General features: G+C 42.6%; 1 protein-coding gene across 1 annotated transcript in view; it reads right to left on the minus strand.

Moving 5' to 3' along the window:
• Nucleotides 1-11830: 11830 nt before the first annotated feature.
• pacs2 (phosphofurin acidic cluster sorting protein 2) overlaps nt 11831-22473 on the minus strand; it is a gene marked incomplete at its 5' end in the record, with an annotated part of 57724 nt that continues 47081 nt past the window's right edge. Inside the window, 9 exons of the mRNA XM_080012711.1 lie at nt 11831-12844; nt 14244-14357; nt 14936-15156; nt 15893-16028; nt 17519-17561; nt 17664-17706; nt 20145-20177; nt 21280-21388; nt 22267-22377. Of these exons, the coding sequence (XP_079868837.1) occupies nt 12726-12844; nt 14244-14357; nt 14936-15156; nt 15893-16028; nt 17519-17561; nt 17664-17706; nt 20145-20177; nt 21280-21388; nt 22267-22377 (929 nt within the window). The 3' untranslated portion in view covers nt 11831-12725. The remainder of the gene's footprint in view (nt 12845-14243; nt 14358-14935; nt 15157-15892; nt 16029-17518; nt 17562-17663; nt 17707-20144; nt 20178-21279; nt 21389-22266; nt 22378-22473) is intronic.

A 22473-nucleotide genomic window follows, 5' to 3' on the forward strand; every position in this document is an offset into this window, starting at 1 on the left:
GGAAGCCCCGCAGCTGCTGGCGTCGACGCCGTGGTGTGTGTCTCTGCTCCCCGGTCCCACAGTTTCCTGCTCCGGTGCGGGACCTCTCTCTCTCCCTCCCTCCCCCTGGCTGTCACTCTGCTGCTAACCTCTGACCTCCCCACACCAGGACAATAACATAATATAATGAGAGAATATAGTAGTCATAAAAATAATCATAATCATAATCATGATCATAATTCTAATAAAATTATAATAATGATACTATTATAATACGAAAAATAACAATTATAATTATAATAAGAATATAAGAATAATTATAAGAATATAATAAAAAATAAATAATAATAACACCAATAATATAATAATACGAATAATAATTATAATAATAATATAATGTATTAGAGAACAATACAGTATAGTAATAATAATAATAAGTATATAATAATAATAATAACACTATAATAATACGAATAATATAATAATAATTATAATATAATACAAATAATAAAATAATAATAATATAATATATAAGAGAATGTAGTAATAATAAAAATATAATATATGAGAGAATGTGATAATAATAATAATAATTACAGTATAATAATAATAATAATATACAAGAGAATATAATAATAATAATAATAATGAGATAATATAATAATAATAACAATAATAATAATAATAATAATAGAATAATAATAATATAATATGTATATGAGAATATAATAATAATAATAATAATAATAATAATAATAAAAAATATAGCTGACAATTACAAGCTTACAATTATATTGTAATTTTACTGCGATTAATTGAGTTGTGTTCAACAGATGATCAATATACATTTATATCAAATACAACAATAGTATTATATAAATAAATTGCTCTCTCCGTGCTCAGATGGGTCTCCTCCGATATAAAAGGACCATAACTAAAAATATGTACAACGCTTCCTGTCATGTCCCTGTCCCATGACATGGATCCACCACCAGGAATTTGTCCCCGAGTGCCAACAAAGTGAAGGCTGCCCACTGCTCCTAGCTGCCCCTGAAGGAAGGACCGCTGGGATGTGAGCATATGCAGAAGTAAAAGTTGTCTGTCATGATTACACCAGTCTGTTGTGTGTGTGTGTGTGTGTGTGTGTGTGTGTGTGTGTTTGGGGTCACCACTCTCTTCATGCATGCATTTGTATGTGTGTTAAGTGCATTAGCACTTGAGGCCAAAGAAATGATTCTTCTGATTCCTATAATAATGATAATAATTAATGATTACCAATCCCACAAAGTCTCAAACACAGAAGAAGGCTCAAAAGTACCATTACAATAAAAAAATAGTCCGAAATACATACACGACTACAACGTCCGGACCCCGGAGGAGGTCTGACGGAACCCGGAAGCAAGAGGCAGATTTGAAGAGTTTCTAGATTTTGACACGGACTGATTTAACAGCACTGACTTTGGATAACGGTTATTACGATCATGGGGACTTAATAGCTATAGAATTGGGTGCTGAGGGGAACATTTGTAGGGATATCGACCGACCCGACGGCCTGTATAGACCCGGAATGATATGCACCGTTCTTACAAACACTGACTGGATGGCAGGGAGGGAGTCAGAATGTTAACAACAGCAGCGTTACGTGAGGAGTTTAGTGAGGAGGAAGGGAACTGTAGTGATGAGAGGAGGGAGCATGAGCAGGGAGGAGGTGGGGGAGGCGGCTCGTCGGAAGAGAAAAGAAAATCGACGCGGTCCGTTCAGGTGGAACGGGGAGTGAGGGGAGAAGGACCCGAAGGCAGGATTGCTTAATGTAGTGGTACGATTTGGAGGGGGGAAAGAAAAACGATCCGCTAAGTCAGAGTTTTGGGAGATGGCAACGTGTATGTAGGCTGTAATACTGAAGCGCAGCTGGAGACGACGAAGACAATGAGTAATGTTGGAAAAGTCAAAATAGTCAAAGTGGTGAGAGTGGGGGAGAAGTGGGATGGCGGTTGCATAGTTCAGTGAAAAGCGTTAAAAGAACGACAAGGGGAGCGGAGAAAATGGAGACGGAAACCGCTTTGGTGGAAGGTTCTCCCAGAGGAGCCGTACTATGGATTTGTCAAATACAGTGAAAGAGAGTTTATACTGAAACCCATGAGGTGCATTAACTTCCAGGAATTTGGGCATGTGGCTAAGGCGTGGGAAGGAAAGAGAAGATGTGGGGATCATGAGTGCGGAGAGGGAGCGAGGCCAAAGGGCTGGGGCCCGAGTGTTGCCTTTTGGGGGTGTGAAGAGTTGAGGCGAGAGGCGGGGGTGCAGCAGATAAAAGCAGAGGAAAAAGTTTCCTTCGCAGAGGCAGTTAAGAGGGTCAAAATGGTGTTAGGATCACGGCTAGGAGGGACCCAAATGCACGACGCAGAGACAGTAGGCGGGGGGGGGGGTCGAACGAAGGAGGTTTATTAGGGAACAGAGTGGGGACGACAGGAGGGGTCCGGTCGGCTAGGAACGGGTCCGAGCCAGCGGGACTAGTGGGACCAGGTGGAGCAGGACGGGACCGGTGAGGACTGGGAAGGAGGGATCCAGGTTCCGGGGGGATGGAGAACCTGGTTGGACGGAGCAGGACGGGAAGACTTGAGCGGGGAGAGGAGACAGGCAGGGCAGGACACGGACGAGATACTTGGAAACACAGACTTGGAACTAAGGACAAGGAACGAGCCAGGAGAGATACGAGCTCAGGTAAGTTAGCAGACAATCTGGCGATGACTGACTGGAGCTGGAGCTGGAGAATAAATACGGTGGTGATGATGACGAGTCTCGCGTGTGTGTGGAATAGCCGGAGGAAGGAGCAGCAGATGAGGCAAGAGCGGCCTCTAGTGGCACTGGGAGGCCGTGGGCTTGACAGTACTCCCCTTCCCCCGGCAACGCACGTCCAGCAGGCGCTGGACGGTGGAGGCAGGGTGGTCATTGATTGTGCGGGAGGGTGGTGGGGAAAGAGGACTATGCGGACTAGGACTAAGAGTCGTGGCGCCTCCAAGACAAGCGGTGGAAAGGGCCCCGAGGCCCGCAGGAAATCCCAGAGCAGCCGCCAGCATCCCGCCCCGCAGCCACAGAAGACCCCCGGGCGCCCAGAGAAGCCAGAAGCCGGCAGAGCAACCCCTACGACCGGCCCAGAGGAGCACAACCCAGTCCGAGGGAGAGCGAGGAGACCCTGCACCCCTGAGGCGCACACATACAACCCACCCCCATGTGCAGAAGCCCACAAGACGCAGCCGCAGGCACAGAACCCGGAGCCTGGCCCCGCACCGACAGACCGACACCCCCCCTGAACTGCCCACCCTGCAGGCGAGCCAGCAGGACACCCATGCCCCACGCAAGAGTGAGACCCGCCCCACCGCAGCCGACCACACGCCCCACCCGGCCGCGAGCCCCGAGCGCCCATCCACGTAGCAGAGTATGCTCAGAGCAGGGCACCTGGATCATAACCCCCGCCGCCCCTTCCGACGCCAGCAGGCCGCCAGATATATCGGCCCTCCACCACTCCCGGCCCCCGCAGAGAAGCCACGCGGCGGTTGCAAAGGCCGACAGCTGCCCCCTGCACCCCAACGCACACCCATAACAGCGAGCACGCCCCAGAGGCCCCGGAAGGCACCCGGCGGCGCTCTCCGCAGGCCCCGCCAGGTCGCAGCACACGAGAAGCCAACAGGCGCAGGGGGCCAAGCTGGCAGGGGGCCCACTCGGCAGGGGGCCGCCCCCTGCCGAGTGGGCTGCCCCCCCCCAGCTGCCCCCCCCAGCCAACCACGCCCCCACACAGACCCACCAGCGCCCCGCCACCCCGGCAAACCCCAGCGCTCATGTGTGTTGTTGGCAATTGCAGTTAAAATTGCGGGGTGTGGGGGTATCCTCCAAGCATGTCGGACCTGAATGACCCGCACCCCTCATGCCCCGCAGACCCTGGTCTGGTGGAGTGTTGTTCGGAGTAGGATTGGTGTGCGAGTGTATGTGTTCTAGGCTAATATGAGTGGGATTCAAATTTCCGGGACGGACGAGAAGCACGTCGGGGCAGGAGTGTGACGGGGCAAGATCGCAGCCGCCCGCCACATCCCCGCCCACATAGCTCGCGCCCCACCCGTCCCCCAAGCCCAAGGCCTGTTGTGAGGTGTTTGTACTGAGTATGAGTTTTGGCACTGGGAGGGATGGGCAAAGCGCAACCAGATCAACGCGGGGGCACAGCAGGCCGGGGAGGGGCCACGCGGACACCCCCCCCGCACCCGACTCGCCATAGTAATATAAATAATATAATAAAATATACATATGTAATATAATATACATTATATAGATGGATGGTGGAGCTGTTTACTTAAGCAAAATTAATTACCCCTCAAAGAATTGTTGGGGAAACAAAAAATGACGTGTTCGTTACTCTATCAATAGTTAAGGGGACGTTTTTCATTTTAAAAAACAGACCAATCATAAACAATTACGCAGTGGCCCCAGCTCCCAATATGGTTATGAAAATGTATTGGATATTATAATTTGCACTTAATTAAGGAGCCATACCATTATGTATGTAATCACAATAAATGAATACAAACTTTTGTTTGTTCCTTTAGAGTGTTCAAATGTACTACAATTTTACTTAAAAATGGATTACTCTTTGCATTACTATCATGAAATGATGATGTCTAATGGTTGATCTGGATAACACTGCAAAAAAAAAAAGTTCAATAGCTTTTATTGTCATATGAATGAGAACAGGTCTTTCCGATTCCAAGATCTAATCTACAATCTTTTAATTTCAAAATAGAAGCTGTTTTTTATTCACATTTTTTAAATTAGAAAGTGAATTGCTTTTGTTGTCCTTGAAGCGCTCAAACCAGGTCTATGTAATCATAGTTTCAGTTTTCAGGTTTATTGTCAAACACTTGATAACAACATCATTACCAGTAATGAGATTCTAAGTCTCAGAGCCAACTCAACTTCACATCATGAGTGAAATAAGGGCATAGTAGTGATTCAAATAAAACAGTCTTTGAAAACAGAATTAAAAGAGTAGTTAAAACAGTATTTGAAAAAATCTAAAATGCAATGAAGTGCAGTATAATATAAAAGGATATACCGAAAATAAAGTATAATACAGAGAATAATAGATAGATTATTATCCCATTAATCAGTAGATTAATGTTCCAAATTCCTAAAATCAACAACACAATAAAATATTAAAAATCAATAAATAAAAGTAAATAGAATAAAATAAACACCAGGGATAAATATTTGTAGAAACGAAAACTAGGCTTAACAGTGTATGGATCCTTTGTTTTATTGTTAACACAGTTTTTACTTCATGTTTTTTATTTACAAATTAATTGATCCTTTTTTTGAGCTGCAATGATTAAACTATTTAATTAATCTCCAGCTATTTTGGTTATGATTAATCGTATTGAGTCATTTTGTACGAAGTCCTGTATGACATTCAGTCCATATGATAGTAAACTGAATATCTAATTATTTCCAAAAACCGAGAACAAAATCTCAGCTTACTGTTGTTTTCATTCTTATGTCGTCACATACACTCGTTTCCATACAGCCAATCAGATCACAGCATCACATTACATCACATTTCTTTCAACATATATTGTATTTTAATATAGGCCTTAATGGAAAAAAGGAACAGAGACAATCACCATAGTGAGATGAATTAAGTAAGTCATACATTTTGCAAATAACCATTTTATAATGCTTTTTCTTTATAATAGTATATATATATATAAAAACACACATACACACATATATGTATGTGTATATATATATTTGCTCAATTAATTAAGACTATGCTTACTTCTGATTTTACTATACTGTATCACTATGTCGATTTTAGGTACTACAGGATCAAAATAGCTGCTAATTCTGCTATAAATAAATGTTTAGAACATGTTGATTACTGTCTGTTTTACAGTTTCTCCTACGACATTCCACCCAAGTGACGTTTTCAGGGACCTCTGGCACAGAGGCACAGACGATGGGGTTGAGAAAACACAGTTCTTTGAGGCGAGGAGGCTTGATGCAACAAGCCCCAGAGCAGATGGACACAGGTCATGACAGGGCTCCTCTCTCCTGAGTGTGTGTGGGGAGGGGGCTTTTAACCTGTTGCTGGTTACACCAACCAACCAGCAACAGGGATGAGGCCACTCTGATCCTGGGTCCCCAATTCCATTGATCCAGGACAGGTGTGGCTGCTCAAACCACACCATCCCCACACCACACTGTCTCAAATATTATAAGTGTGATTAAAGCAATGAACATGAGAAGAACTGCAGACGACAATAACTGTGGTAAAATGTGTCCAAGAATATAACTTAATATACAGTATAGTGTAGTATTCGTTTTTTCATCAATGAGGGGAGATTGTTTGATGCCACTATGTTGTCAACGGCCTGCAGCCTTTGACAGCCACCATCATCTTGTCCTCCCTCCATCCCACCCACCAAGTACAGGAGGAAATGTACAAAAATAATATTTATAATAATAATAATTATTATTATTATTATTATTATTATTATTAGTAGTAGTAGTAGTAGTAGTAGTAGTATTATGACAATAAATGAAGCTGCAGACAGCAATACACAGGGTCAAGTTTAGTCGGGTTAGATACGTATTACAGTTTTCCGGATTCTGTGTAACCTAGCATGAGTTACAATTTTTCGATTTTTACGACCGCTCAGAGACGAACTGTGGATTTGTAACTAACTTTAATTTTAATAACTTTATTGTTACTAATTGCAGCCCTAATTCTGTTTATAATTTGTAAAATAGAGGGAATGCATTTGGAAATTTGGACAAGAAATGACAAGACATGTCAGATAATTGTTTTATTAAACAGTTGTCCAAAATATCTGGACAAAATAATCAAACAAATATCACAGTATTTATTTATTTATGCTTTTTTTTTGTCAAATTAATGGATGTTATTATGCCTTTTAACACTTCCTCCACTGGGAGTTTCATGCGACTTCCACCACAAGTCTTTTGGTGATTTTTCTGTGATTTCATTCATTTCAATGCCCATAAGAAGCAGTTACCATCGGCCACAATGGATTTTGTTTCACAAGGGTCACTCATTACTAAAGCTTTATGTATTCTAAAATTATTATTTGAATGGCAGATGTTACATCTTTAACAAAGATTGTTCTGTTGAAATGTTGTCAAAGAAAGGAATTGAACGTGTGTATTTTTTGACTCATTTACTATAATTACATCAGTTGAATTTAAATGTTGTTTCATGTTTAGCGCTGTCAGCAATATAAGTATGAACACGTGTGTGTTTCTTGGCCATTTGCAGTCACAATTTGTTCTCAAATGATCATTTGTGTGTTGTGGGTTCTCCATGACACAACCTGTATCTAGTCTCAGTATCTTTACTATTGATATGTTAATTCTGCATTTCTCCTTTGTCTAAAACCTTTTCGCTACGGCCAGTAGTGACAGTAAATGAGTGAGTTCTTGTATTGTCGCCCGTCTTTGTTACAGGTGCTGCCACAGAACGTAAACTATCACGGGCATCTTTCAACCCTGTGGGGTGGAATCCGTGTCTTTGTCTATGTTTTCGCCGCTGGATGGCTCGCAGCATTCGCTCACTCGATGTTGTCGTTGTGTGCTCAGTGTTGTTGTGGTAAGCTACAGAACTACTGGGTGAGTCATACTCATGCAGCCCAATTTGGTTCCTCGCATGTGAATCAACAATTGCACACCACGATCCCTGCTTGATAACTGCACAGGTATTACCAGGGATGGTTAATAAACGTGCAGTATTATCATTTAACGGTGATTTCTTAATTGCTCTATCAATTGGCATATCTATATTATACAACGCAGAGTCACGGCTCAGAATACGTTATTTGGAATGTTGTGTTAAACATAGTTTGTCTCGTTGGCAATTCTGTTATTGCAATATAATCTCTTCCTGGAAGAGAAGAGATCATATTCATATTCATCTTTTATTCTACCAGACTTTTTCATATCCTGATAAAGATTATTTCTTACTTTTAGAATATTGTGACTGACCTCGAGGGCTGGATTTTTGGACAATGGCTTCTTTATTGTCTCAGACTTTCAGCTATTTTACGGCATCTGGAACAGTAACAAAAACAAATGTTACGATTACTTTACATAACAATAGTAATAAGTACATGTTATTTCACAAACATAATAAATAAATGTTAGTTTTAATTAGTCTTTCATTGTATTTTTTTTCTGTTAATAATCTACAATTGTAAAATTCAGTTTAATAGATGACTTGTCTATATTGTAATGCAGACAACACTTATGTAACTTTAACATTCATTTGGATTTAGGATTATTAGGGAGGAATTTGTCAGTACTACACACTTTGTCTTTTCATTTAAATCTGCTACGTTTAGCTGTTGGAAACTGTTTATACATGTAGTGTCTTTAAAACAACTGTTGTTTTTTTTTTACATAAAAGAAAACCTTGTCATTGTTATAATTTACCTTGTTGTGTGTGAGTGCTTGTGGAGTCTCAGGTGATGTTTAGTCTCGTGCACATCAATTATGATGTATTTACGCAGGTTTACATTTTTACGGAGGTTTCACGAAGGTAGTCGAACTTACGTAAGTTTATTGATGACTTCTTTCCTTGGATTACATTTTCAATAAGTTAAGTTTCCATGAAATACGAAAAAGGTTGCTGTATTTCTGTGACTTATTACAATTTCACAGCTTCTGTTTTTCCGACGCCTCCCTGGATCATGAACGCTTCACTCATTCACACAGTCAGGTGAACTCAACCCGAAGTGGGCACGAGTTTTTGTGGATTACAGTTTTTCATATTTTTCATAAATCCGGCAAAGTTATGGGGACCAAAGAGATAAAATATCAATCAAAAAGATCCACGGACATCTACCAGGTAAGAAGGTACATAAATATACACGTAAACTTATAGATTGTAATCTCTAACCACTACAGAGCGAGGGAGACTCCACCGCACACTGGACACGGTGCCAATGTACATTCTGAATCAGAACCTGCACGTTTATAATAAATACTATGATGACATAAAGCGTCTTACTGTCAATCTCATCTCATTCCATTAGTTTTCGAACGTTGACGTGTCAGTGACATATGACCAACTGGATATTTGGGCTCAGATTTGGATCGATTTGCATGAAACTTGAACCACGAGACGTTTGCAAACGTCCCAGGTTCAAACGAGACAACCTGAACCGCGTTCGTAACTTCTGCCGTTCTTCTGTTTCAGATGGTTTTAGCCCGAAAAAGTTTGGGAAAAATGTACAAATTGTACGTCTACCTTTTGGCATCTGGAACGATAACAAACCGAGGGACTCTTTCTGACCGTGTCGGACCAGACGTCTTTCTTTAATCACTCTCAGGTTGGGAGGAGGGTGAGTTCAAGTTCTAGTTGTTGTTTGAGGAAGACCCGCCGCATCAGCTCCAGGGGCCTCATCCCTGCTGCGCTGCTGACTGGAGAGCAGAGGAAGCGCCGGTGCTCCTGCTGTACGATTGGCTGTTCATGTCATGTGGTTGTTTCTCTGCTGTACGATTGGCTGTTCGTGTCACATGGTTGTTTCTCTGCTGTACGATTGGCTGTTGGTGCCACATGGTTGTTTCTTTGCTGTGCGATTGGCTGTTCGTGGTGTGTCTTTGTAGGTAGAGGAAAACAGACTCTATCGAACTGAATCTAAAATAAATTTGTCATCGTTATCGTGGAAGATTTTATAGTGAAAATTATCAATATCGTCTTATTGCCCAGCCCAGAAATGTAAATGCTTCTTACGTAATGCCATAAAAGTTGGATTTGTGAAATGACATGGACGTTACTCCATTATGTTTATAAGTCCAGTAAATTTTACTGCATTACAAAAGAAGAAAAATGTAACACATGCCTAAAACAAATAAACTGGACCCTGTATATTGCTGTCTGCAGCTACATTTATTATTATTATGATAAATAATTATTAATAATAACTTTATTTCAATAGCACTCTTCTCTCTCTCTCTCTCCCCCCCCCTGGCTGTCACTAACCAGCTAACGTCCAACATCCTCCACACCAGGAGAAACATGGATTACTTTACTCATTATCAACAATAACAATATGCACTTATCAAAAACTCAACAAAAACATTCAATTCAAAACCACTCAAATACCTTAAGTTCTAAAAAAAAAAAAAAAAAAAAAAAAAACTGCATCAAAGATAGCAAAAGCACACAAATTAAAAAAAAAAAAAAAAAGAGATCAACCTACACACAGACACCAGTGACACGGTACTGTAAGTGTGTATGCTAGTTTTATTACTCCCAATTCTGGGATAACAGTGGTAGTTTTTAGGGGATGTTCAGTCTCAACAAGCCTCCAAATAGGAAAAGAAATAAGCAAAAACAACCGTTCATAAAGAACCAGATTTTTCTCTTTTGAAACACGGTCTTCATTGTTGTCCAGATAGTTCACACCCAGCGGTGGAGCCTCCGGAGAGCGGGCTCTCCAGGGTGTGCAGGGCTCTCCAGGGTGTGCAGGGCTCCCCAGCAGGGTGCCTCTGCTGCGATGTCAGAGGGCTTTTCCTACATTCAATCAAGTTGCTTTTTTATTTGCAGACCAGACTCAGCACCATTTGAGCCAGGGGTGGAATTATATCCATTTTGTCAAAAATTGGGCAATTTAGGCACTTATTAAGAAACTGGCAATGGGTTATAATGAAAGAGCAACTAAATCACATTTGAAATGCAAAATACATTATTATTATTATTATTATTATTATTATTATTGTTTTATTTAATTAAATTGTATTTATTCTGGGGAGCCAATTAGAGATGGGAGCAAAATCGAATTCAATTTTATCTCTAAAACTATTCTGGCTGACACAAAATAAACTCCGCAGCTGAATTGGGGTCATCAGGGCGAGCGTTTTGGTGACGGTAATGTAAAGCGCCCACACGGGACGGACGGATGTTTTTTCGGGGCATGTAACGCCGCGTCGCGACCGCTTGCCGTGCTCGGCAAAGCCCGTCCCGGAGGCCTACGGAGAACCACAGCCGGCGGTTTGACGGGAAGAAAAAAAAAAAAGAAAAACGAGTCGAGAACCGGACAAACATTTAAAAAGTGCTTTACACGAAAGTACCCGGGGACAGGCCTACATTCACCTCTACAGCCACAACGTCGACGGGGTCACTGGGCGGCTACTGAACGGCTGCTGATGAGTGCTCCTTCGAAACGGGGAGGGGAGGGAGGCTCCAGTTCGGCGTCCGTGGAAGACGCGGAGTGTGAGGACGAGACGCCGAGGAGAGTTCTACTGCAATTTCTAATGCAATTCTTTCCGCCAAACCCCCAAGCCGCCAAGGAGCCGCCCGCCCCTTGTCCAAACACAACTGTCTCTGTTGAACTTTTGTGCCGTCGGCCGTGCTGGGGGGACGCGTCCCGCTCTCCGTCCGGTAAACAACCGTCCCGCCGTCGATGGAAACTCTTCAGGTTACTGAGACGGCGGCGACTGGGCGGGAGATGAGAAGGCGCGGCGCGGGGAGGGAGGGAGGTGCCGGGAGCGAAGCATAGGTGGAGGGAGCTGAGGAGGGAGGAGGAGGGGGGGGGGGGGGGGGGCGCACGTTTGGGACTCCTCCCGTGGCGTCGGCGCTCGGAGAACTCCTTCCCTCCTTTCTTTCTCTTCATCGCGGAGGAAGAAGAGGAGGTTTTTTGGGGTTTTGTTTTTTTTGTTTGTTTGGTTTTTGTTTTTTTTCGGCCGCGCTGTCCACCACTTCACCCCGTCAACACGGAGGCCTTGCACCGTTGTTTCTGTTCCTCACAGCCTTGACAAGCTGAGGCCCGGAAAACCGTACGAAAATTAAAAAAAAAAAAATCCATAAGCATCATATAAGGTGAACATATTTGATGCATATATCAACAATGGTGCATGTTTACTTTGTGTAATTACCGCCCCTTTCCGACAGGTTTCATACACCATGAGACAACTTTAGATTTTCATATGCTATTTTAGCACCAAATACTTATACCATGTACATTGTGTATATATATATATGTATTTAATATGAGAAATACCAGTAACTAAAGTGGCATATACAAAACATATAGTATTTGCACAATGCTGTATGAAACCTGTATGAAAGGGCGCCGTCATCATGTAATAAAACAGAGTCGTTTTATATCCATATACGAACAACGGATGATTCTTAGAGATTTTTCTTCGCATATGAAGAGTTTGAAACCGAAGCGCTGATAAGAGGGGGCCAAGCCGGGACGCTGTAAGGAGTTCATTTTCTTTCTCATTAATGCGTTATCATGTTTGTTTGCGTTGTACACGTAAGTCTATAAAAACATCAGCGGGATTCTCGTTTTCGTGGTGGTTGCTTTAAAAAAAAAAGCCGAGTTGGCAAAAAAAAAGAAACGCCCTGGATAAGCGGTAACCTCGAGAAGCAGATTTTGTTTTGTTTTTGTTTCCACTTTTTTTTTTTTTTTTTACATAAATAGAAAATGAAATGATATATAAAAAAAAAAAACCCAACAACAACACGCAAGAAAATGACGACATCATCATCACCGCGGGATCTTAAATTAAGACGCAGAACGGGCGTGTGCGTGGCGGCGGGGGGAGGGCGGGTGTGCGGGGGTTAGAAGCTGCTGGCACAAGTGAGGAGGGAGAGAGAGAGGGAGGGAGGGAGGGAGGGGGGAGATACAAGGAAGGGACGGGGTCGTCCTCGGTATTTTGAGTCTCTGCCTGCGGCTCCGCTAGTACGGGCCCTTGGTGTGTCCGAAGATCCCGATGGGGAAGTGCTTGACGTGCGAGGACCACTGAGCCGCCAGCTGGAAGAACTTGACGTCGTTCCACTCCACGCCGTCGATCAGCACTGCGGGGCCACACGGGGAGAGAGGAGGGTCTTAATACCGCGTTACCTCAAGTAGTGACCGGGGACCTTTATTTCCCTCCACTGCAGGGGGTACCGGGCCTTTCTCGGAAGCCGGCTGATATTAGAGGCAGGCTTTTATATCGAATTCCCTCTGTTTAATAAGTGTCATATTTTAGTACGAATTTTAAATCAAACTTCTGTCGGGGTGCCGTGCCATGCAAACACATGTAAAAAGAGAAGAGGGTAAAAAGAGAGCGCTAGTAGCTACTCTAAAAGTTGCGCCTGTGCTGGTCGCCGACGGGGGAATCGCAGTTTTTTTCCGAGTTTCCCTTGAATGCAGCACTTCCTGCTGCATCTGCCCCGAGAAGAGATCTGCTCCGCGGCAGCAGGAAACGGAGTAAATTAAATACATCTACGATTAAAAAACACACCGTTTAATTTCCTTTCCAGTCAGATCCGATCAGTCCCCCCCCCCCCCCCCCGGTCTGTATTTGAGGCAGGCTTTTATTTGTTCGTGTCGACCAAGGCCCCATCATTTATTAGAGGCCCGGTTTTTATTTGACGACCGGTTCATATTTAAGGAAATAGGGTATTTTCATTGAAAACACAGTGTTTAATTTGGTGAAACATTTTACTAAATGTACCCCCCCCCAATAGTTTTGGTAAAGCAGTAACAAAAAAAAAGTTGCAGAAATTAAAAAAAAAAAAAGTTACATTGAGCTTCCTGTATTAATGGGAAAATTAAAAGATTCAGAAAAATAGTTGAAAGACGTAAAAAAAAACAACCCCAAGTTTATTTATTCATATTTATTGTTAATTATTTTGATTTATGATATTTGAAATTATGATTTTTTTTTTCTTGTTAACTGTGAATTTCTATGTTTATTGTACATTGTCAGTTCCTCTATTTGTAAGTTAATCTTTAAGTTTATTTTAGATTACTTTTTTTTCTAGTTTTATTCAATGACTTATTATTAGATACGATTAATTCGATTTCACCAGGTGACATTTGGAATATTTGGGAGAGAAATTGACAGTATTCTCACTGATGGACTAATCATGTAGATGCATCAAAATAAAACCGGCACTAGAAGATACATAGGGCAGTGTTTACACTGTTGGGAGACTATAAGGACATATCATTTTTACATCAGGCATTTTATATGTTTATTATTGTTTATTCTGATATTGTCTAACATGTGATTTGGATCAATTTCATCTCAAGAAGTACCTCTCTAATCTCATCAAATATAAAATGATCCAATACAATACAATACACTTCTAATTCAAATTCAAATGTGTGACTCACTGACATGATGAAATATCAGTTCTAGGAGTCATCTCTGACAGCACAGTGTGATGTTTCCTAAAAAGCAGTGTCTGCTCAGCGAGTCCTGACCTCTCAGCATGGTCTGCTGGTGCTTGGCGGTGCAGATGAGTCGGCTGATTCCCTCGATCACTTGGCTCTTGGACTCCACCTCCTTGTCTTTGCTCTTTTTTGGCAGGAACATGACTGGAAGAAGGAGGAGAAGAAGGAAAGAAAAAGCAGCGGTGAGCAAATGAAACGGTTATGGAAGTTAAGATCGATAAGATAGAAACTTTAGATAGAAATCGTGATGTCACAACGGCTCACATCAAAACAATAGGCAATAATCATGAAGCAATGCAAAAATATAAAAGAATAAAAAGTGAAAAAATAGAATGCAATAATTAAAATAAATTAGTTTTTTTTAATTGACCTAAAAAATGTGACCTAAAAATACTAAATGCAAAAAAAATAATTAAAAAAAATAAAAATTGGCAATATGCAATAAATCTCAAAATTAACAATGAACAATATTTGCATTCTAGTATTTATATAAAGGATATAGGCAAGTCTACGTTTACTTAAGTAGAAATGCCAATGTGGTACTTTCACTTTTTGTGTCATTTTGCGTGGGCGTGTCCGGGGAAATTATTATTATCTTTTTTAAAGGACACTAAACATCACCATTTTTACCAAGTAGTGGAGTGTAGTCGTGGGCAAAACCTGCAGACTACACCCTTTCCAAATGCATAGCCTTCATTTTGCAACCTGTCGTTCCCTCACACCTTTTTTGTTCTTCTCCTTGGTGACCACGGTCATGGACATGGTGGGCTGGGGGCCCGGCTCAGTGCCCCCTGGTGGCAGCCGGCTGACCTGCAGCGAGCGGAAGGTGCACTTGAGCGTGTTTTTGGAGGAGGAGTCGCGCTTCTCCACGTCTCTCTTCTTCTCCATGGGAGCCACCCAGTAGTCCACCTGCAGGCCCATCAGCTCCCCCTGGACGCCGCTGCTGCAGATAAGCACGAGTGATGAGGGCTCTATTGTTATTTAGTTTTTACAATGGAGGACTTTGCACGTGCGCACATATTACGGGGAGTAGAGGAGGCCAGGTACAGAAAAACCAAGGTGTTTAAAGCAGTGAAAAATACTTTGTTGGTTCCATCCATAGGTCATATACATCTTTTAAAACCAAGTTTCACCTGTAAAGTACACATCTTTTTTTTTTCACTTTTGGGTATTGTGACATGATGATTTTGAGTATGCTCCGTAGTGACTCATTTTTGAGTGGACATGCAATATACATTTTATATATTTATTCATTTTTTATTTCTTTATTATTTCTTTTGTTGTTTATTTATTTGTTATTTATTTGTTTATTTGTTTATTTAATTGTTATTTTTTTCGTTTGAACCCAAGGCACAATGTGCTGAAATCAGGGCTTGATATGAGAATGATTCCCCATTAATTCAAACCTAATTCACCAGAGCCATTAATCCACCAAATTAATTCTTCATTTTATCTGTGTTTCTTTTCCTCAAATATCTCCATATCAGCCCTTTTGACCTGTCTGTTGTGAAAAACAAAAATTAACTCTTTCAAGCCACACCGGCACATCTGGAACCATATTAGAACATTTGGAATTATTATATTAACCGCTAAAGTTTTCTACAGCGGAAGATAAGATTTGAATCGAGGGCAAAGGTCCAAAATGCCTCCCAGTCGATCGGTTGGGGTTCTGGTTCCACCTGTACGCGCTGAAGCCGGTGTGGACGGAGGGAGAGGACGGAGGAGTGGGCGACGCCTCCTTGAGAGCGGGGGAGACCTGCGGAGGAGTGGAGGAGAGGAGCGCCGAGCCCATGGGGGCCGCATCGTCAGAGTCACCTGGAGGGAGGGAGGGGGAGAGAGAGAGGGAGAGAGGGGGGGGGTGAGAGGGTGAGAGAGAGAGAGAGGGAGGGAGGGGGGAGAGAGAGAGGTAGAGGGGGGGAGTGAGAGGGAGAGAGGGGGGGAGGGAGAGGGAGAGAGAGAGGTAGAGGGGGGGAATGAGAGGGAGAGAGGGGGGGAGGGAGAGGGAGAGAGAGAGAGGGCGAGGGAGAGTGAGAGGGAGAGAGAGAGGGAGAGAGCGAGGGGGGGAAGGGAAAGGGAGAGGGAGAGAGAGAGAGAGCAGCAATAAGGTGTGTATTAAAATTCAGCGCTGTGCACAGCTGAGTTGCAAGGAAAACCGAGGAAATGAAATGTGAATCACTGCATCCCACTAAAAATGTTCCAAGATTGCTCCGACCGCCTTCATCTTCCCCAAAAACTCTCAGAAATTGAGTCAATGTCTATGTCGTCAGAGCTTGACACGTTCAGTGCTTCGAACATGCAAAGTGCGAACAACGACAAGAACGATCCGCTCGGAAACTGGATTGGAGGTCCTGGCAGCTCGTGGTGTGATCTTGAGTGACGTCCAACGTCTGAGCGTTAGTGAAGTAAAAAAAAAAAAAAAAACTCTTTTAGGGAAAACGGTAAACTCACTATCACACACGCATTGGGGTTTTGTTTTAAACATGTTTCGAATGACAGTAATATCACATTTCTGCTCGTGCAGAGCGTCTCGGCGGCGAGAGCAGGTTGACATAAGCATATTACCTTTCTATATCTATTCCATTTTATTTCTTTTTATTTAATTGTATTTTATTTTATTCTATATATTTTTATTCTATTCTGTAAGTATTCGACTAAGTGTATTACGTTTTAGGAGTCAGTCAGTTGGTCTATTAGAAAGAAATTTTTCCTAGGACATATTATGTGTTATCACCGGGTGTGTTGCATTACATTTCACTGCATATATGTATGAAAGTATGTATATGTATGTGACGAATAAACCTCATGAATCTTGAATCTTGGCGGCGGGAAGCGACACAACTTCCCGTTTCCAGTCTCTCGCGTTTGCTTACGTGGCCGCTTTGTGGGCGTGCGGAAAGACTCAATCAGACCCTGGAAAAGCCCGGTGAAGGTGCAGGGGTCGCAAGCCTTTGTCCCCGGTGCAAAACAAAGGCTGCGACTGCACTTGCGAGTTTCTCATTTCCGAGAAGGAATGCCATGTTTTTTTGTTTGCCCCATTGGAATGCATTGAAGCTCAGAGGGAAGCTGCAGCAGAGCGGCCAGTTTCTCCACGGCCAAGCGTTCGGGCGAGGTTGTTGCTCCGAACGGTGATGAACGACGGGAGCCGACGTTTTTCACAAGAAAAAGGGCAAACCTGTTCAATTGAATGCATTAAAATGGCGGCACAAGCAAGGGAAGAGGGGCCCCAACAGAAACGCAACAGAGCGACGCCCTTCTCTCCACTCGGGTGTCATCCACGCCCGAAGCAACGCGAGCGCATTTCCTACCTGACGTGGCCGACGTCTGCTCCACGATGCCCACCTTCACCATCTGCGGGATTCCGAAAGCAGAGCGCAGAACGTCAGGCGGCGGTTAGGAAACGGGAGATCCCGAGCACACGGCGGAAGCACAGCGGCGCGTGCGCACACTCACCCCGATGAAGGGGATGAACTTCTGACACGAGTCCTCGTCCGGGCTGCGGAGCATCCACGGACGCCACGCCGACCACGCCGAGCGGATCGCACATGTTGGGGGGGCGGAGACGGGGAGAATTTTAGAGTAAGATTCGGGAAGGGGGGAAAAAAACAAACCAAAAAAAAAAAAAAAAACGACTCGGTATCCAAGGCGCCTCTCTAACTGCCCAAAAAGGCACCAATGACACGGACGCTAAAGACTGTGATGGGGGCAGACTTTGGCGTCCGCGGCGTCGGGCGCTTGTTGGGCTCATTTGCGACGCCCTGCGGAATCAACCCGAAGGTGCGAGCATGCTGCGCTGAAGGCAACCACCACGGGCGGGGCGGGGCGGGGCGGGAGTTTCGGCCGTCATGCCCCCCCCCCCAAAAAAAGGAAGCGGGAAAAAAGCAAGGACATGCAAACTCAACACTACAGGCCCCGGGGTCCAGCCGCGCCCCCCCCCTCAGAGGATCCCCACCCCACCCCACCCCTCCCCGTCAGAGAAACGACGATTTAAAAACAAAAAAATACAAATAAAAATAAAGGCGGAGCGGCAACCGGAAGGCCCTGAGCCTCCGTGCACCTCCTGTGGAGTGCACCTCCTCCGCTGCAAAGCTCCGACAACACTCCCGACTCTATTTTCCTGACGAGGAGCAGGAAAATATCCCGGATGTTACTCAGGGTTCTAGGTTCTAGGTTCTAGGTTCTAGGTACGGAGTGCAAGGGGTTGTTGCTCTTGCCTTGAGGAAACCTGCCATCGCCCCCCAAGGGAAGAAACAGAGAGACTACACCAGAAGAGAGAGAGAGAGAGAGAGGGAAGGAGGGAGAGAGAGAGAGGGAGGGAGGGAGAGGGGGGAGTGGGTGGGAGAGAGAGAGGGAGGGAGAGAGGGGGGGAGGGAGGGTCTGGTTTGCAGTCCAGCACATCAGCCGCCGGGAGCCACTGTCCGCCCGGTGTGTGTGCATGAGAGGGGTTTATGTCGCTTATGAACCACATTGGATGTATCTGAATATCTGCTTGGATGTGTGAGCATGCGGGGGGGGGGGGTCCGGGGGGAGATGAGGCGTGGGGGGGTGGGGGGGGCGTGGGGGGCTACACATGCACGTTTGGGAAACAGATCGAATCAAAGGTTTGGGATTTCCGTCCCAAAATAGCCTCACTACTGATTTCCCTCGCTCCCGTTTTCATTATTTCTTCGACTTTATCTGGTTTATTTTATTTTCCATCCAACGTTTTGACGTTTGGGAAGTCTTTTGTTATATTGCTTTTTTTTTTGTTATGAAAATGATACGAAATCAAATATTAATATCTATACGTGGGTGGTAACAGCCCCAATAATACTTGCTATCAAAATTCAACTTTATTGTCATCACTTTGCTTTCCACAATGACAGAGAGTAAGTCATGTGACCTGATGTTTTCACTGAATATGAATTAAAAAGATGATTTTTCTATTGGACATTTATTTTGGGATTGTCCCAATCACCCTAAATGTTAGTCTGAATTAAATATAATAATAATAGTAATAATAATTCTTACAACCTAATATTAATATTTTCTTACAATAATAATAATAATAATAATAATAATAATAATAATAATAATAATGATACTACTACTACTACTACTGCTAATAATAATAATAATAATAATAATAATAATAATAATTCTTACAACTTAATATTAATATTTTCTTACAATAATAATAATAATGATACTACTACTACTACTACTAATAATAATAATAATAATGATGATACTAATAATAATTATTACAACCTAATATTAATATTTTCCTGAATAAAATAATAATGTTTTCTTACAACCTTACACCCTGCTGTATGGGATGGTGAACAGAGCCCTGACTAGACAGTAGCAGATGGATGGAGGGCCCCAAGCACATGGAGGGTCATGGAGAGGAAGAGGAGGAAGAGGAGGGAGGAGGAGGAAGAGGAGGAAGGTGGACATGACATGGATGACTGTCGATTGGATCACTGCTGCTTTATCAGAGCAACTTGGTCACTCGGTCTCCTGGTAACTGCTCCGTCAAGTCATGCTTTTCAATTTGTTTCATTATTTAATGCAATTTCACGCAATTTGATTTCATGTCCTGTAATTGTGTAATTGGCTTGGATAAAATTTTAAAAGTTGAATTCCGTCCTTCCCACTATTGCAATGAAAAGCAATGATTTTTTTTTCCTCTTGTGTATTTACCTTTTTTATTTATTTTCTTAATATTTTGCGATATTTGTTCATTAATTTCATTATTTTCTTTTAAAAAATGGTATTATTATTGTTCTCATTCCATCCGGTCCCAGTGGGGCGTGAACGGAGAGGGCGAGCTCACTGACGCAGCAGCTGATAAAGCAGGAGGCTCCAGACGGAGAGGGAGGAGGACATGTTTGAAATCACAGAAAGCGAATGATTCACCAGAAAAAACACACACGAGCAAAACCACAATACCTTACTGCAAAATCAAAATGAAAGCTCTTTTTCCTTCAAAGGACAGAAAAAAAAAAAGTAAAACAACAACAAAAAAAACACATGTTATTCACACACAGTGATGGGACGACAAGTGACGTTTAGAAGCAGACTACTGAACATTAACTATTAAATAACCCCCAAAATAAAATATTACAATACATGAAACTTTCACCTGGATGTTTTTCAACGGGAGGAAAATAACCAGATTCATGTTAATGTATCTTGCGTGGGTTCATTAACAGACCCAATTTGTCTAAAATATCTTATTATATATCATTATATTATATATATTTAGATTGACTGAAGGTGTTGAGTCCCCCTTTGAAAAACACACGTATGGACGTTTTTAGGCTCTGCAACAGAGACGCTTGTTAGAGGAAACTGTAAGAATAAAATAAATCAAATTCCACCTTGTCCACAGTACCATATAAACACATTTAAACATTTAATCTTCCATTTCTGTGACAGTAACGATACAGATCAGCCTCTAACACCATCTGCATCTGAGGCCAAAGTCTTCATGTGAATTTATAAGGAAATTCCTATTTTGTACAATTATTTGGTCATCAATCCATTATTTTCGCCACTATTACAGATATTGTTGAGTGAAATTAAATGTACTTTGCACCATTTTCAGCACTAAAAATAAGAAATGATATGCAGCTTTTTTGTATTGTTTAGTGCAGAATATTTAGTCTGGAACTTAAAAATGCAATTCAGCAGGAAAAACGCATTTTATTTTTGTGATGCAAAGAAATGCAGATTTCTTTCCTCCTGAATTGCATTTTTCAGTAACAGACACATTTTCTGGCCTTCACAATAAAAAAAAAAGCTGCATACTTTATTCACATCTTCAGAAAATATATAATATATTGTAATAATTTAACAAAAACGCTCCACAAAATAAATCCTGAATAACCCTGAAGGGACTGACGCCTCAACCGTATCATTTAAACATTTAATAGCGTCACATAGAGTATCTTAAAAAAAAACAAAAAACAGTTATTTCTGGGAGGAGCTTTCCAACAGCCCTCATGAGAAACAGTGAATCGGGATTGAAACGTCGCTGCAGATGTTTGAATGGAGGGATTGCCTGTCTGCGGGGCGGTCCTACCTCTTCTGCTTGTACGTGAGCATGGCCTCCGCGATAGGCAGCTGGTGGGCTCCGTTGGCGCCCATCATGTACTGCGTCACCCTGGACACCACGTCCGGGCTCTCCTGCGCTGTTGAGTCACAGTTACTCTTATTCTATTAAACTACTATACTGTTGTTATTATTCCAGGGAAATAATATGTCTACTGTAAATAGCTGCATTCAAACATGCGCATACGGAAAATAGGACTATATAACACTTTCAGGGAGTGGTTATTATTCTGATGTACTTGGTGGATATGGGGATATACTGTAAATACATCAACGTATGTGCACAAATACTGGTTTTATTCATCATCTTTCAGCCGTGAAATGAAGATTTTTCCAAATCGCGCTGCACAATTTTGTAGTGGATATGAATGACGATGATGATGATGATGATGATGATGATGAAATGCCCATCGATTTCTCGTAATTATGAGCTCTGAAATTCTAGAGGGAATTTTATCTTAAATACAAGATAAATGGCATACGCTGCACATCCGTTGGACTGTTTTCAAACACGATATTCATTGATATTGGGTAAAATTCCCTACGGGTATCGTGACATTCAGACTTCATAAACACGTGTCAAATTCCACAATCTGGAAAACAAGCCTTTTCTAAATATCAATTCATTCACAATTAATGCACTAAAGTTGTGTTAAGTTAAGTTGTGCGTGGTGTGTCAGAAGTCGTACTTAGTGTATGTGTACGAGGTGTGTTTTAATATATTAAAATATATATTTGTTGCGTAGTTTCGGGGAAACAAAACCCTTTTGACAAGTACACTAAAAGTACAGCTCAAGTTCGGCTGCATCCACAGACTTTTTGAGGTGTACTTTCAATACAGCATATTAGTAACTAGTATTCCAAGCCTGTAATTTAAGTTCGTACATTAAGGGAGTAAGTCCCAAAAGAAATACGCTTTCAACCGACTTCACACGGTGAAAGCGTATCCTCCTCCTACCTAGGGCGGGAGCCTCTGGCTTGTGGAACAGCTCCCTCCAGGCGGCGTCCTGGAACAAACTGTTGTATCTGTAGTCGATGGTGCCCAGGTATTTGGAGACAGGATGGGCGCCTAAACGCGGTCACAATGAAAAGGGGATTTAGGATCAGGGACAGGGATGGACGGGGGGGGGGGGGGGGGGGGGGGGGTGGAGGCGGAGGAGGCGGA

Source organism: Zeus faber (genome assembly GCF_960531495.2).
Source record: "Zeus faber genome assembly, chromosome: 13".
Lineage (NCBI taxonomy): Eukaryota > Metazoa > Chordata > Actinopteri > Zeiformes > Zeidae > Zeus > Zeus faber.